Source organism: Ciconia boyciana, chromosome 1, assembly GCF_034638445.1.
Source record: "Ciconia boyciana chromosome 1, ASM3463844v1, whole genome shotgun sequence".
Lineage (NCBI taxonomy): Eukaryota > Metazoa > Chordata > Aves > Ciconiiformes > Ciconiidae > Ciconia > Ciconia boyciana.
Genome location: NC_132934.1, coordinates 10,297,078 through 10,310,915, shown reverse-complemented (window position 1 = coordinate 10,310,915; position 13,838 = coordinate 10,297,078). Strand labels below are relative to the sequence as shown.

Here is a 13,838-nt window from a genome sequence, read left to right as displayed (position 1 = left end):
AGGAGAGCTTTCTTTTTCCTCCTTCCACAAGTTAGATGAAAGCAAATAACTACTTCATTCCTCAGATTGTTCCCTGCAAGATCCAACTTTGCACAAAAATATTTATAAGAGATGAGAATTTTATTTGACTGCTCACTTCTAAAGTTTCTGCAACATCCAGCTGGAGAGATAAGCAGGCGGCCCAACAAATGTCAAGCAACTTTAAAACATTAGAAGAATGGCAAAAACTTCTGACTTTACTGCATTTGGCTATCAAACAGCAAAGGATGAAAACTAGATGTGACACAAAGTAGACTAGTGCTCACATGTTTCAGGGATTGCTGTAGATGTGTCTAGCTCAAGGGGAATCTGTAATCCCCAAAGTGAGAAAAGAATCCCCCAAACTGTAAGTCTATTTAGAATTTTTAGAAATGAACCTAAATTAGGTTTCATCCTGCTCTCACTATTGAAATAGTTCAGTTGAAAAAGGGGAGAATCAGGGTTGAGGCACCTGTCCTCTGAGTTGCACATACGCATATATATTTTTATTTGCAAACTGCTATATGAAATTGAGTCTTGAATACATTTTTCTTTTAAAGTGTAGAAACATTCAGAAAGTAACAGAGCTGGTCAGGGGACAGCTTATTGAAAGCTCCGAATGATTAAGCTATTAAATTAGTAAAGCTCTGCAGCCCCAGACAGTCACTTCCAGCATGTGTCACTGGATTTGGGATGAGCTTATTAAGGAGGAGAGGCATGGGAAATGTGAGATGTAAGTTAGGTAACTGGTTTAAGAATATGAAGAATGTAGTGGTACTGTATATTTCTTGCTATAACTGAAAGTTTGATGCAAATTTAGATAGCGTCACAGCTGACCTCAAGATCACAGATACTGAGGGCATACATAAGTTTAATCAGTTGGATTTTTACACAGCTCTAAACACCCATTTAAACAGAGATAGTTTCTTAAATTAGGATGCTTTGGATCAGAATACAGCCTAAGTTCTTCCATAGCATTTAATTGGTACCTTATTTTGATACCTTCCCAGAAAGAAAGAAACTAAATGAATGAACAAGGAGCTTAATTCCTTTTACAGTCACTGAAAAGCGATGAGCACCCTTAAAGTCTCATTCAGTCTGCCTAACTCAAGATTAGTTCTCTGGAGGTACCTCTCCTTCCATTGACAGTGAAAAGAGCCTAATGTGGCTGACTATGTCAGTCAAAAAGAAAGAGAAAGACGCCACAGAGAACCTCCTGTGGCGCAGGAGAAAGGCTACAGCCTCTTAAGATTTCGGATGCTCTCAACAGCTCTGGCCATCCTTTTCTCTCTTGTACATTGGGGCACTATCCCACTTGGAAAAAAATAGGAAAAGTCAAGTAAATGTACTATCCTTACAGTTATTCTCACTATCCACAGCTGTTCCTGGAAGAGAGCAGCTAACCTATATGAAGGCTGCATGTGGGAGGACCGTGAACTTGCAGACATTCCTGAAGGGAGCTTTAATCCTGCAAGGGAAGGAATTTGCTGAATCGCCCACCAGCACCAGCACAACACCAGCAGCAACTTTCACATGTAACCTTAATTAACAAGGGCACCAGGACAAGCTACAGAACTTCCATTTAGAATTTTGACATAGAGCTGCCAGGGTCCACCCCACACATTTGCTTAAAGAAAAGTGTGTGGGAGCCTGAGGACAATTTTACCCTTTTTAGCTTTCAAACAACTGGAAAATGTCACAACCATTGACACCACTTAGAAGGATGTGTTTCCTTCCCAGTCACTTAGGCACTGCCTCAGGTGAAGATGTGATTTTGCTTCAGATTGAACTAGGGCCAAGTCAGGCTCTAGCTGACGTAGAAAATGTTCAAATTATTGGAGCAACTTTGTATTGCTTGTTCTGTTTGTATTGCTTTGTCCATTGCAATGTTCCAGGTACGCACATGAGAGAAAAAGCCTGTGGGCCAGAGGAAGTAAATAAAAAAGATGTCTCTCTAATAGCAGCTGTGGGCATTAAAGGCTGTATGCAGAATCAGTGATTAGGCAAATCAAAACCATATTAAAGGATCAGAGTACAGCAATGCATTAAATAAAAACTAAAAAACATTTCCAAGCAAAAAGAAAGAGTTAAAAATACAGATCATTCAGTGGTTTCTTCTCAAGTGGAACTTCATGTGAATGCTTTCTGTATATACAGATGCACACGCAGGAGAGATTATCATAAATAACCCATTTACATTGTAGCAACCTGCAAAGACTGGGTTTCTTATTTTAAATTGTTTTGCTAAACCTTTTGAAACAAGTAGACACCTGAATAAACCTTAAGCAAACAGATAGGTACTCCAGTCCTGATCAAAAAACTTCAAGCACAGGCATTTTAAGGCAGGCTTCACATATCAGTAGATCCATTGAGCTCAGTGAAACTATGGATGTTTAAATTCCTCGCTAGGTCAGTGTTTTAAAGATGCTGTAACAAACAGCAGGGGTAAGTGTTGCACACCTTGTCTACAGCAAAAATGTAGCGTTTCCATTGTGTCAAGACGGCACCTTGCATGAATAATGCAGTAATTTGCAAACTGTACAGCACAAATAATTATAGAGAACTTCAGCTTCTCAGAAAAGGGAGGCTCTGTAATTCAGAAACCACTTTTTCCACTAAAATTAAATGGGAAAGTTGGAAGCACAAAATGAAAATGTTGGGCTAGGTTTTCACCCTCCTTGTTCCAATTACACTGCCTGTCTCAGGCCCTAATTAGCTAGCTGAAAATTTCCCTATATAGGCAAGATCTGAGCTTAGGCACTTCCTTCATCAGCTTCTCCCTCCTTTCAGCCCATGGGGCACATCAGGGGCAGGCAGGGTAGTCCTACCGTCTCCCTGACAGTTGTCAGGTCTCGTGAAGACCCCATTCAACCAATGTTAGAAAGACCAACAGACAGACCTTATCTGAAGTACTCATCATTTTGGGGCAAAAAAAAGGCTAAAGAGGCTGCAGCTGCATCTGACATCTTCACTGCCTCCCAGCCTCCTGCACTGACTGAACAGTGAGGTCCGAGAGCACCGGAGCCGTGCAGAAATGCCATCGGGAACACTGGAAGCTGAAGGGTGTTACAACCCATGCCTATACTGCAGACGTCACCAGTCTGCCTTCCTTCACAGCCTTCTTCCTACGTCTGGGCTGCCCTTCTCTCCTTTTCAGGCATGTTAGAGAGGCTTTTCCCTCAGACAGTACTCTTACAACATAGTTTAAGCAAAAGTTTTTTTAAACAGATACCTTGAAATCTGAGACAAACTCTAATACTGGTCCCAACTCAGAAGAGACAGGCTCCCTTGCCAATGTTTCTCTCCCCATTTCCTTCTCCCACTTTGTCCTGCTTTGCCAATATTTGTAGAGGTATTGAATTGTGAGTTATAGAGTTTGATGGAAAGGAAAAACCACAATCAAACCCACTGGCAGGTCATCAACTACAACCAGACTGGGTCAACAAACTGCAAACCAGGTATCATATTTACACTAGCGTACATACAGGTAATTCAGTGCGGTGTCATTCCTCCCTCATCATGGCATGTTGGACTGATTGAAACGGACAGAAGTTTTGCCATTGCGTTCACTAGGGCCAGCATTTCATCCGTGTAAAAATCCATCCTATAAAATTGTAAATCAACTGCACGTCAAGGATGGAGTAGTTCTCACTATCACTGCAACTTTAAACAAAACACTTATTTTTAATATGGCTTGAATTGGAGTCAGGGAATAATAGAGCTAAATCTGTGTGCAGTGCTTTTCCAGTTATTTATTTTCAAGTAATATGTATCCAATTGAGCAACAATAACAAAGAACCACACATGTAGTGTTACAAAACATACTTAAAGCATTTAGTAATTTTCAATAGACAAATAGGACGCAACAGATGGATTTGAGAAAGTTGGGTTCACAAGATTTACTCATGTGGAGAACAGAATTGGGGTTGCCTTAGGAAAAATCTGTAAATCAATGAATCATTAATGGAAACTCTCTCTTTCTTTGGGCTTATATGTTTATATTTAAAGGTTACTGTAGCTGGTTCCATCTCTGTTTGTGCTGTTTCCTCCCCTTACAGAGGACAGCAAAAGAAAATAGGAAACAATAAATGATACAAGAAATCCATCTGGAGTTAAGACTATATTTATTGTTTTAAACTTTGCACACTCAACTTGATCACCACCTTTCAGAGAACTCTGTGCTCAATAGAAGTTTCCTGAACTGAATCTGTGACCTAGTGATACAATGTAGAGGCTTACCACCGCCACCAAAATTGAAGCCAATGAGATGAAAAACAAAACAAAACAAAACAAAAAACCCAACAAAACCCCCTACATTCTTTAAGGAAAGATTCCTTTACTTTTGACATATCAACAATGACATTTCTTGTTACTTTACAATAAGGACACAAAGTCTTTGAAGGTCACAATAAGAGGAGCTGAGAGGTTGAAGGGCTCAACTGAACTTTCAGTTTTATAGCTGGTTTGCCACATTTAGGCTATGATCCAGAACTTACTGACTTCAGTGAACTTTGAATCAGGCCTTTAATCATATTAATTACCTTTCTCTGAAATAGGGAGATAAATATCATCTGTGCAAAACCTTTCCAGTCCATGCACTAAGATGAAAATGCTTGGAAACTTCAAAATGTACGGAGCCAAAACTCTGATGTTACCAAACAGGAGTTTCACCACAGATTTCAGCTGGACAAGGATTTCCCTAGCACTCTCCTCAAATTTCCTTCCTTTAATATGCCACCAAAATCAAGGTGATATAAACCAAATAACCAGAACTCTGTTTTACGATAAACAGAAAGAACCTTTTCAGACCACAGATGTGGCCTTAATATATGCATTTATACACTTTCTCTTCCTCTTCCTACCCGTAACATGCCCTGTAGGATGCTTCTAATCTTCTGCAAGACTGAGTGACAAGAAGTTAAGAGGAAGCAAGAATGGGAGTTCACTAAAACTTCTGTCCAGCATCCTGGGAAATGGCAGAGCTAATACTGGACCTTTGAAAACAAGTGACCATAGGAAATCAAGGTTGGCAGGGATTTAACCCTTCATGACTCATTTTGCTAACTTTTAAAGCAAATGCCTGAGCTTTTTAACCATGTTTGACATCTAATTAGTCGAGAAAAACAAGAAGTTAAAATACATCCTTGCTTTTCTTTTGAAATAAAGCACCGACAATTAGCTCCAAGGTATTTGTTTAGGCAAAAAATAAGCATGCAAGTTAAAAGAAAGCGCAATGACAGTCACTGAAAAGAGAAGTCACTTGGGTCATTCGGTTCACCCTGCATATTTTTTTTCAGTATCGTAAGTTTATTTTACTCAACCACTGCTCTTCATGGAAAGACAGAATGGGTAAGTAACTGGGTAGCTTCTTTTCCTAATTGCAAGCAGTTTGAATAGACATGAATCACGTAGTATCACATAGTCATATAGAGGTGAGGTATACCCTGAGAGATACATATTAGTATGTAAGGTATTCAGTCAGTGCCTAAAAGACATATTTTCAATACCTACAGCTCTTAAGGCTGTTCCCGCGCAAGGTGTTAACATTGATCTGTGCATAGAATACTATGCTGGAAGCAAAATTTGTCTGGAAAGGCACCAGCTGAGAAGGCTTAGTTTTCCCTGACTAATAATGATATCCCCATACGTAGGGATCAATGCAGCAGCACAGGCAACACGTTCCTCTTGACCTGGCCAATGTACTTAACATTAAGCATGTGAGTAGTCTGATCTGATTTTTAGGGTTACACATGTTTTAAGTCAAATATGTGAATCAAAGGCCAGAGTGTGAATTCCTGTAAGTCTTCAGACTTGAGCTTGCTTTGAATTAACTATGCATTTAATTTCTTTGCTAGATAGGAAACAGGGTTGCTCAGTATTTGAACTCATTTTCTTTTTACAATGATCTGCGAATTATAAAAACAGCTTCAATGTTTCTTTCAGTTTCCTGTTTTGCTCATCTAGGACTGACTGTATATTAAAATTTGATATCTGATATATTTAAAAAGTGAAAATGAGACCCTTTCTCCTAGCAAGAGCAGAACTGGAAAACAACCAATCAGCAGATTAGCAAAATGTTGCTAAACTGTATATGGATACAGCACCAGTGGGGTGAAAAAATAAAACAAAAAAAAAAAAAAGAAAAAAAGAAAACCACTATCAGTCAGATTTGGCCATCCTTTGAAATTAGTTTCTGTGAATTTAGTCAGTACGAGCAGGGGTAGCAGACTTGAGCCATCAATAAACTTTAAAAGGGTGAAAAAAAAAACCCCCAATAATTAATTAGCCGTTAAACCCCTTTACAGGATATTTTTATAGCATTTATGCTTCTATACACTAATCTGAGTTTCAGTATGATTGTGAAAGTTTGGAAGCAATTAAGAGGTTTTTAATGAGTTTTTTGACATGACATGTAGTTATGGTAGAAGCTTTCTTCAGACTCTATTACTCAAAATAATCCATTTTGTGTTAAATACAAATGGCTTTTCTTATGAAAACCAAATTAACAGATTCTGAACCCCTTAAACTGTTCTTTTCATATATATCTTTTCAAGTTTAAACACACACAAATATGCATATATGTGTTCTTTAATAACACCCTGCACATGCATTTATTTCATACAGTGTATCCAAGTTTTGCAGGTGTTGGGTTTTTTTTGTTTGTTTTTGTTTTTTTTTTTTTTTTATCTGGAGTGCAAAACTGATGTCTGCCTTGTATCAGAGAGGACTTTTCCCCTCTCCTTTGCAGCACAAGAAAGATAAAAAAAATTGGAAAACGTATTTCTACTGGCAAGAGATGTATTGACACTATACTGTAAACTGAGATTGACATCTATGACCAGGCATGCACACACATGTTCTCTTTTTTTCCACTGTAGAAGCAGTGTGTTACTTCTCCTCCCTTCTTTCAGAACCGTAGCTGCTGCTCCTTCTCTCAAACCTTCAATGATCTGAGAATTATGAGACGGCAGCTCTTCGGAGAGACATGTATATACACACAGATGTATAGATCTCTCTTTTAGAAATAATACTCTACAGCTTCTTTCCCAGTTGCACATTCTCCAGATTTGGTGAATTCTTCTGAACATGTACTTAGAGAGGAACTATGCTGATAAAGAAAAGAGCCTGCCTACTTCAGCGTCCTCCTTTAATACTGGCAGTATTATACAAAAGTTAATTACTGACAATTGCAGTGTGAATGGCATTACACAATTTCAAACGTAAACGTAATCTCACAGCTCTCTTTCTTCAGTTACACCTTCCCTGTGATCTCTAATGAAAGACATCAGACTACACCGAAAACAATCCTAGTTCAAACAAATTGCACTGCATTAAACATCCATAGGCAGTATTTTCTAGTGCCTAACAGTCCTTTCCTCCTTTTCTGGACTGATCTGTTCCTTTCAGTTTATAGTTTCTTGGCAAAGCCACCATCTACTGCTTATGTTAGGCATCTGATTGTCAGATTTGTACAAACTGAATATTCATGACTTGAAAATTAACCACTTCATGCCTAAAAAAGGAAAATATAAATCTTCATCTATTAAGTGCTGTTTGAAACAGATCTGGTATTGTGGCTGCACTCCATGCCCAGCACGGGAGAGATTAGCTGGGTGGCCAAACACGTCTTATCGTTTCAAAGAGTAAAGTCCGATGAAATAGCACAAGACTGAAAAATACTCTTCCAGGGATCAGCACGATCCGGAGTCCTTGTCTGCAAATGCAACTAACTCTTCTTTGTCTGTGTTTAAACTGCGTGGTACCGACCGTAGCACGGAGTGGCTTTTTAAGTATTTTTTCAGATTTATTTCCTAATGCCAGTTTCCCCTTTGGAAGATAAGGAAACCCAGGGAGGAAGGTGGAAGCGGGGAGGGGGGGGGGAGCGACGGGGCAAGGAGGAGAGGTTTTGCGGAAAACCGAGAATAAGAGAGAACAACAGACTTACCTTTATAGGATAATTTGAGCCTTGGCACGTTATTCTTCACATGCTGGCAGTTCACTCTTCCTGCTAGTAATACTCCCAAGGAAAGCAAGGCAATCCCCCTGAGCCAGCCCATGCTGCAGCAGCCACTGTAGGGTCCCTGCGAGCCGGAGCCGCGGCGCTCCCCGTCCTGCCGGGCGCCGCCGGGGAACTTCAGGCAACCTGGGGAGCGGAGGTAACAGGTGATGGGGGTGGGCTCCGCGCCCCGCCGCGCCCCGCCGCGCCCCGCCGCCGCCAGCCGCCCCGGCCCCCCGCCTCGCCGCCGCCGCCGCCGCCGCCGCCGGGGCAACTTCAAGCCCCTCTCACGCACACGCCGCGGGCCGGAAAAGGAGGCAGCCCCCGGGCGCGAGTGGCGTGCGGGCGGGGGGGCGGCATGATGCGGGCGGCGGCGGCGGGCGGCGGCGTGGGCCGGGGGCAGGGGCCGGGGCCGGGCCGGGCCGGGCCGGGGCTGGCCGGCGCCCCGCTCCCCGCGCGGCGGGCGGGTCCCGGGCGGCAGGGGCGGGCGCGGCGCGGCGGCAGCCCGGCGTTCCCCGCGCACATGGAGGCGCGGGGGACAGCGGTTCTCCCCGCGCTCCCGAGAGCGGCTGACAATGGGAGAGCAGGGAAGCTCGACCCCCCCTTCCCCTGCTGTCACACCACACATGCAACAACAACAAAAAAAAAACCCAAGAAAAGAAGAAACACATCGCGGCAGATTAGAGGAGGGAACAGAAACCTCCACCGAGCTTGGGAAAGGCACGGAGCTATAAATTTCACGAGCTATTTTATGTCATTGTCCAGGTTGTTGGGTTCGGGGTTTTCTGTAATTTCATGTTACGGTTCTAATTAAAAGATGTACGTCCCCCTTTAAAAACAACAACAGCACAACACAACCCACAATGTTGCTACCCACGTAAATAACATCTCCTGCCCATAACGTAATCCTCTTCGGGTTGCTCCCAGTTAAAAACAAGTAACAAAGTCTTCCATCAGCATAACTTTACCACTGAAGCTTTTAAAGCCTTGTTAGGGAAGGTTGCTCTAACCCTCCCGCCCTCCCCACCTCCTGCACTACTCCAATTCAGCAAAAGAAATTCCTAGTAAAGCCCACTTCAACAATCAGTTCAAGACATGTACAGGTCTAGAGGGGCTTATAAATTACACTGGAGTATTCTCTGAAGTGTGCTCATAAGTTAAAAACGTTCCAAACCTTTCAATTTCTAGCACTGCATCATTATTATAATCTTAGATTTTTATGCAATGAAACTAGATAATGACTTTTGTTTGTTTGTTTAAACAAAAGGACACACAAAATCCCCAGAGGTCTTCTGAACGTTAAGGAGCTGTAAATACAAACATATAAGCCAACTTAAGCTCTCCCCTCCCACACATCTGAACAACCCCCTTCTAGTGAGTGACAGTTTATTAAATTTTCCGTGCTGTGCTGAATATCAATTTAATGTGCATTTTGGGATGTAATGTCTTACACAGATACGTACCCTCTATTACTTTCCTAATGCCATATTGACAGAAACGCTGGCAATCGACCTTTACAAACATTGGCATCATCAAAGAGGTGTGATGACCCCTCTTTATTTTGTTTTATACTTTTCTAGAAAAAAGAGTCTGTGAGCGCTTTATGGTAACAGAGTCTACGCGATCTCTTCCTTCCTTTTACCATTATTTACTGTGGGCTAAAAAACAGTTATCTAGTCCCACTGACGGTGACCACATTACACTCTGAATTTTACAGAACACAGCATCTCTTTTCAGTGTTCAGACCTAGCTACTAAACCAGCATCTAGGAAATAGTTTTGACTTTGAAACTGAAGTTCATAGTTGAAAATGCGGGTGTCAGTATGGTTCTAATTAAAATGTAAAGATTCATGCAGAACAAGACTCAGTGCTACGGTAAAGCAAGGGCTAAAATTCTGTCATTGCTGCTTTCATTGCTTAATATTCACACACCAGTGGAAAAGAAGGGGCTTTTCCCCTCTCCTCTTTAACAAATTCTTCTGCTTCCTGAGCTTAATTCATTAATCCCGTGGCATTGTATCTGCCAGATTCAGCAATTCTATTGATCAGCAGCATTGTTAAGAAAATAAAATCCAAAAATAATGTTGATTTTGGTCATTCCCACACTTGTTATCCTGAGCATTTTCATGCTCCAGGCAGTGGATTAGAGCTCCAAAATGACAAGAGGCGCCTGTCTGTTTTCCGTGGATTACTTGCTACAGACATTCACTCCGCAAAGGAATTCATGTCACTTTGAGATTATTTGGAGAATTGGCCTAATGAATTATCCTTTTGTATTGAGCAAACAATTAGAAACAAAACACAAAAGATGCACCATATTCAGGACTTTATAAAGCACATCATTTTACAATGATGTTGTTACACTCAATTTACTTCTACTTGCACAAAGAAGGCACAACTACTTTTTTTTTTCTTATAAGGAAAAGAGAGTACGAAGCTAAAATTCTATCTTTCTCATGTAGAATGAGTGTGTAACATTCCCAATTATTTTACAGCAACTAAATAAACAAATCATGGTCCCCAGTCAATATCTATTTCGCTCAGAAGACATATGGATTAGATACAATGAGTACTAACTTATCCAAGATTGCATTTTAAGAGACAAAATACAGCATCATTTTAGGAGAGATGAGAGATACTATGTTTCTGCATCCTTCATGTGAGAGACCACTCACATTTTGCCTTCCTCTGTGGGATACGCCAGTCTAAAGACACAGAGAAGGGTAAAATCAGATCCAGTGGGTCGTCCTCCTGCTATTTAGCTCTAAGTAGTGCTAATCAGCTAGTCAGGATAGCATATGCTACACCCCCTTATAAGGAGAGGGGCAATGGCAGCACTTCAGTGGTGCTTGAAGAGGCTTTATATCTCAAAGACACCCATTGCCATATGTTGCTTCTGCCAAGGCGAAACTGGGCTCTGCTTGGAAGGAATGATTTGGCCAACGCTCCTACGGCAAGTGCCAGAAACGTCAACTCTGGGAATTTAGGGTGGGCAACAACTCACTTTCAAATTACAATCTATTCACCTTTTTTCTTTGGTCTTTTGAAAGCGATCTAGCTTCTGAGTTTAGAGAGAGGCAAAAAGTAAAATGAAACTTTCTTCAGTTCTTCAAAGAATACCCTTCTCCTCTGAAGAAAAGAAGACCACAGTTATTAACTTAATTAATTATTCCATTATTTCTCAGCAAGTTCAAAAGGAATAATAGTTCTTCTGCATCATTTCCCATATTTGTTGCAGATTTTATTTTCATTTTCTGTAATGCATTTATTTGACATTCTATATAGTGTTTTACATCTCAAAACCCAGACAAGCACTTGTGGGCTCTGTTTAACATTTCTGGTCTCATGCTGTGTAGCATTATGATTTGGAGGTTTTTATACCACCTTTCAATATGTGCCACAACTTCACATTGATAGATCCTATAAAAAGTTATACTTGGATGTGTCTGGAGTTTCACTGTTGACCATCCATGCAGAATTACTCTTTCAGTCACTTACAAGTTAGCATCATTTGGTGCTTCTCATTGCTCAGAAATAGTATTACTTGGCTCATGATTACTTCAAATCTTCTTGCTGCTGCTGTGATTTTTATACTTAGCAGCTCTTGAAAGCTTAACTGCTCTAAGAAAGTCTTTAGTGTGCTTTAAAAACATACTTATGTACAGAATCATTTCCTGTGTTTTAGATGAGTCATTACTTGTTTATATTGATGTGATCAGGTCCTTCTCAGAACTACTCAGGAATTACCAGAATCCGTTTTTGATATGTGTACTAATCCAGTAATTTTTGAGGGAAAGATTTCTTGGTTGAGTGTGCAATTTCTGGTTAAAATCAGAGGAAAAAAAAACCTCTCTGACTGTATCTGATTGCTAAAAACCTCCCTAGAGAACACATTCCTGCAGGAAATGTGAAATCTTAACTCGGATACACTCCCTGCTATTTTCTCCCGCAGCAGGTGAGTTGCTTGATAAGCAGAATATTTACAATTCTGCCAAGTGTCCCTTTGAAATTGCTCCAGTTGTATACATTATGATACTTGTAACATGCTTTAGAATAACTGAATCATTATTAGCCCAAAAGGAGGCTCATTCTAGAGCCCAATTATAAGTGCATTTGTCATGTGGTGTGTGAGAGACCCAGGATGCAGTTTCACAACACATTGACTTCAGAAGCGAAATCCCATTTAAGAAGATCCAGACATCAGCTACTGCATTTTGTTTTTATGTCACGGACTGCCACTCTTTCACTGGGGACGCTACAAACTTTTTGTGGGGACATACTAGAAACATGATGAAAAAGAATGTTTAAAAATAATCCCTGTGGGGATATGGAAAGGGGTTTTTTTCATGCAGATGCAGTGCATGCACCAGCTAATGGAGTAGAAAGAATTGTGAACTGGCACTGGGGAAGAGCAGCAATGCAGAGGAACTTTGGATGTTGGCCTAACTTCTGAAGGCAACATGTCATGAAGCTCTACCTCTAGGTTCAAGTCCTTTGCCTATATCAGACAGGAATCTAAACCTGGAATCTATTTGGCATAGAGCTTAAAGCTGACACAGTTGTTCTCTCTTTCTTATGGAAGAAAAAAAAAAGAAAGAAACCTGTAAAAGGCCTATACAGTGAAGAAAAATGCTTCTGATATCCAGACCTGCTGAACTGGATATCGGCTATTATTTTACAGTGTTGATGGTTATCACATTAGCTCAAGAGGTTATAAATAGCTGCTTTCACCTGGATTTTAAAGGATTTAAAATTCTGTGGAGTGGCACTTTTCGAGTTCTGAAGCAATCACAGAGCAAAGTTACTTAAAAATGCATCAGCAAAAAGGGAGTTGAAGGTGTAGAGTTTAACATTTTATCAAGCTGGAGTTGGCAAAGTCACAGGCTTGCATCTAGATCTGGAAATATTCTTGCTGTTGGAAGTCTAGACATGTCTTTCCCCAGCGCTCCCTTGGGCTGTGTTCCATTTGGTAGCCTTATTTGAATCTCCTGAATCTACACAAATCCATAACATTTCTTATTATTGCATGTGATCGGGTTGCTAACCACGCCAGTTAGTATCTGCGTTCTCTCAATAACACTGCATCTTACCATCTTGTCACAATCAACTTTTCCTTCATTTCTCAGGACTAATGAGACTGTACTATATGTGATGCTTGTACTTTTGGCAGCATAATGGGATCTGTATCAGTATGATGTGTTTTATTCACAATGCTTTCAGGTCTATTAAACACCTCATCAAATTCTTCAAAAATATTCTTTGCATCCTGTTCTGTAGACAGGTTATATGCCTGTCTGAACAGCAGCATTTTCTGATTGCTCTTCAAACCTAAACAAACCTTTTCTATTCTCTTGGCCTCTGCTGCCTGATGTTCATCTCGTACGCAAATGTACGGCAACTGTGATACCCAGACCCATGGTAAGCAACCCCTCTTAGTAGCTCAGTGACAGGCATGTGACATTAATAAGAGTTATGAAAAGCTTATTTTCCCCAACTACTAGTATGGGTCAGTAGCTTCTGTTTCCAATGGACTAGCTCTGGGGTACTCATCCAAATTGAACAAAACTTCCAAGTCTATTAACTTTCAAGTACAGAGACTTCCGTCCCTCTAATTGCTTATGTTTATTGGCTGTTGGGCCTTCGTTGAGGAAATGCTGGCAAGGACATATGTTTTTTTTACAGGAGATGAGGGAAATGCAAAGAAATATTTGATGTTCTAATTCTTCAGAGAAAAGCCAATTTAAAAAAAATCATTATAAAGGGGAAAACAAAGCAACAGCAGCCATGAAAGTTTTGGCTCCTTAAATCCTATTCCAGGCCTGAC

The 13,838-nt window shown here is 40.7% G+C and overlaps 1 protein-coding gene across 3 annotated transcripts in view; it reads right to left on the bottom strand.

The window, feature by feature from the left end:
• The window catches only part of SEMA3A (semaphorin 3A), a 176,068-nt gene extending 167,151 nt beyond the window's left edge, over window positions 1–8,917 (bottom strand). Inside the window, exons 1-2 of one of the 3 annotated variants that reach the window (XM_072858416.1) lie at window positions 8,892–8,917; window positions 7,964–8,161 (exon numbers count right to left, since the gene is read on the bottom strand). In XM_072858416.1, coding sequence (XP_072714517.1) covers window positions 7,964–8,161; window positions 8,892–8,913 — 220 coding nt within the window. In that variant the 5' untranslated portion in view covers window positions 8,914–8,917. Of the gene's footprint in view, window positions 1–7,963; window positions 8,258–8,309; window positions 8,346–8,891 lie in introns of those variants that run through there. The other 2 variants (XM_072858432.1, XM_072858423.1) reach the window with 2 other exon arrangements.
• Between the last annotated feature and the right edge of the window lie 4,921 nt (window positions 8,918–13,838).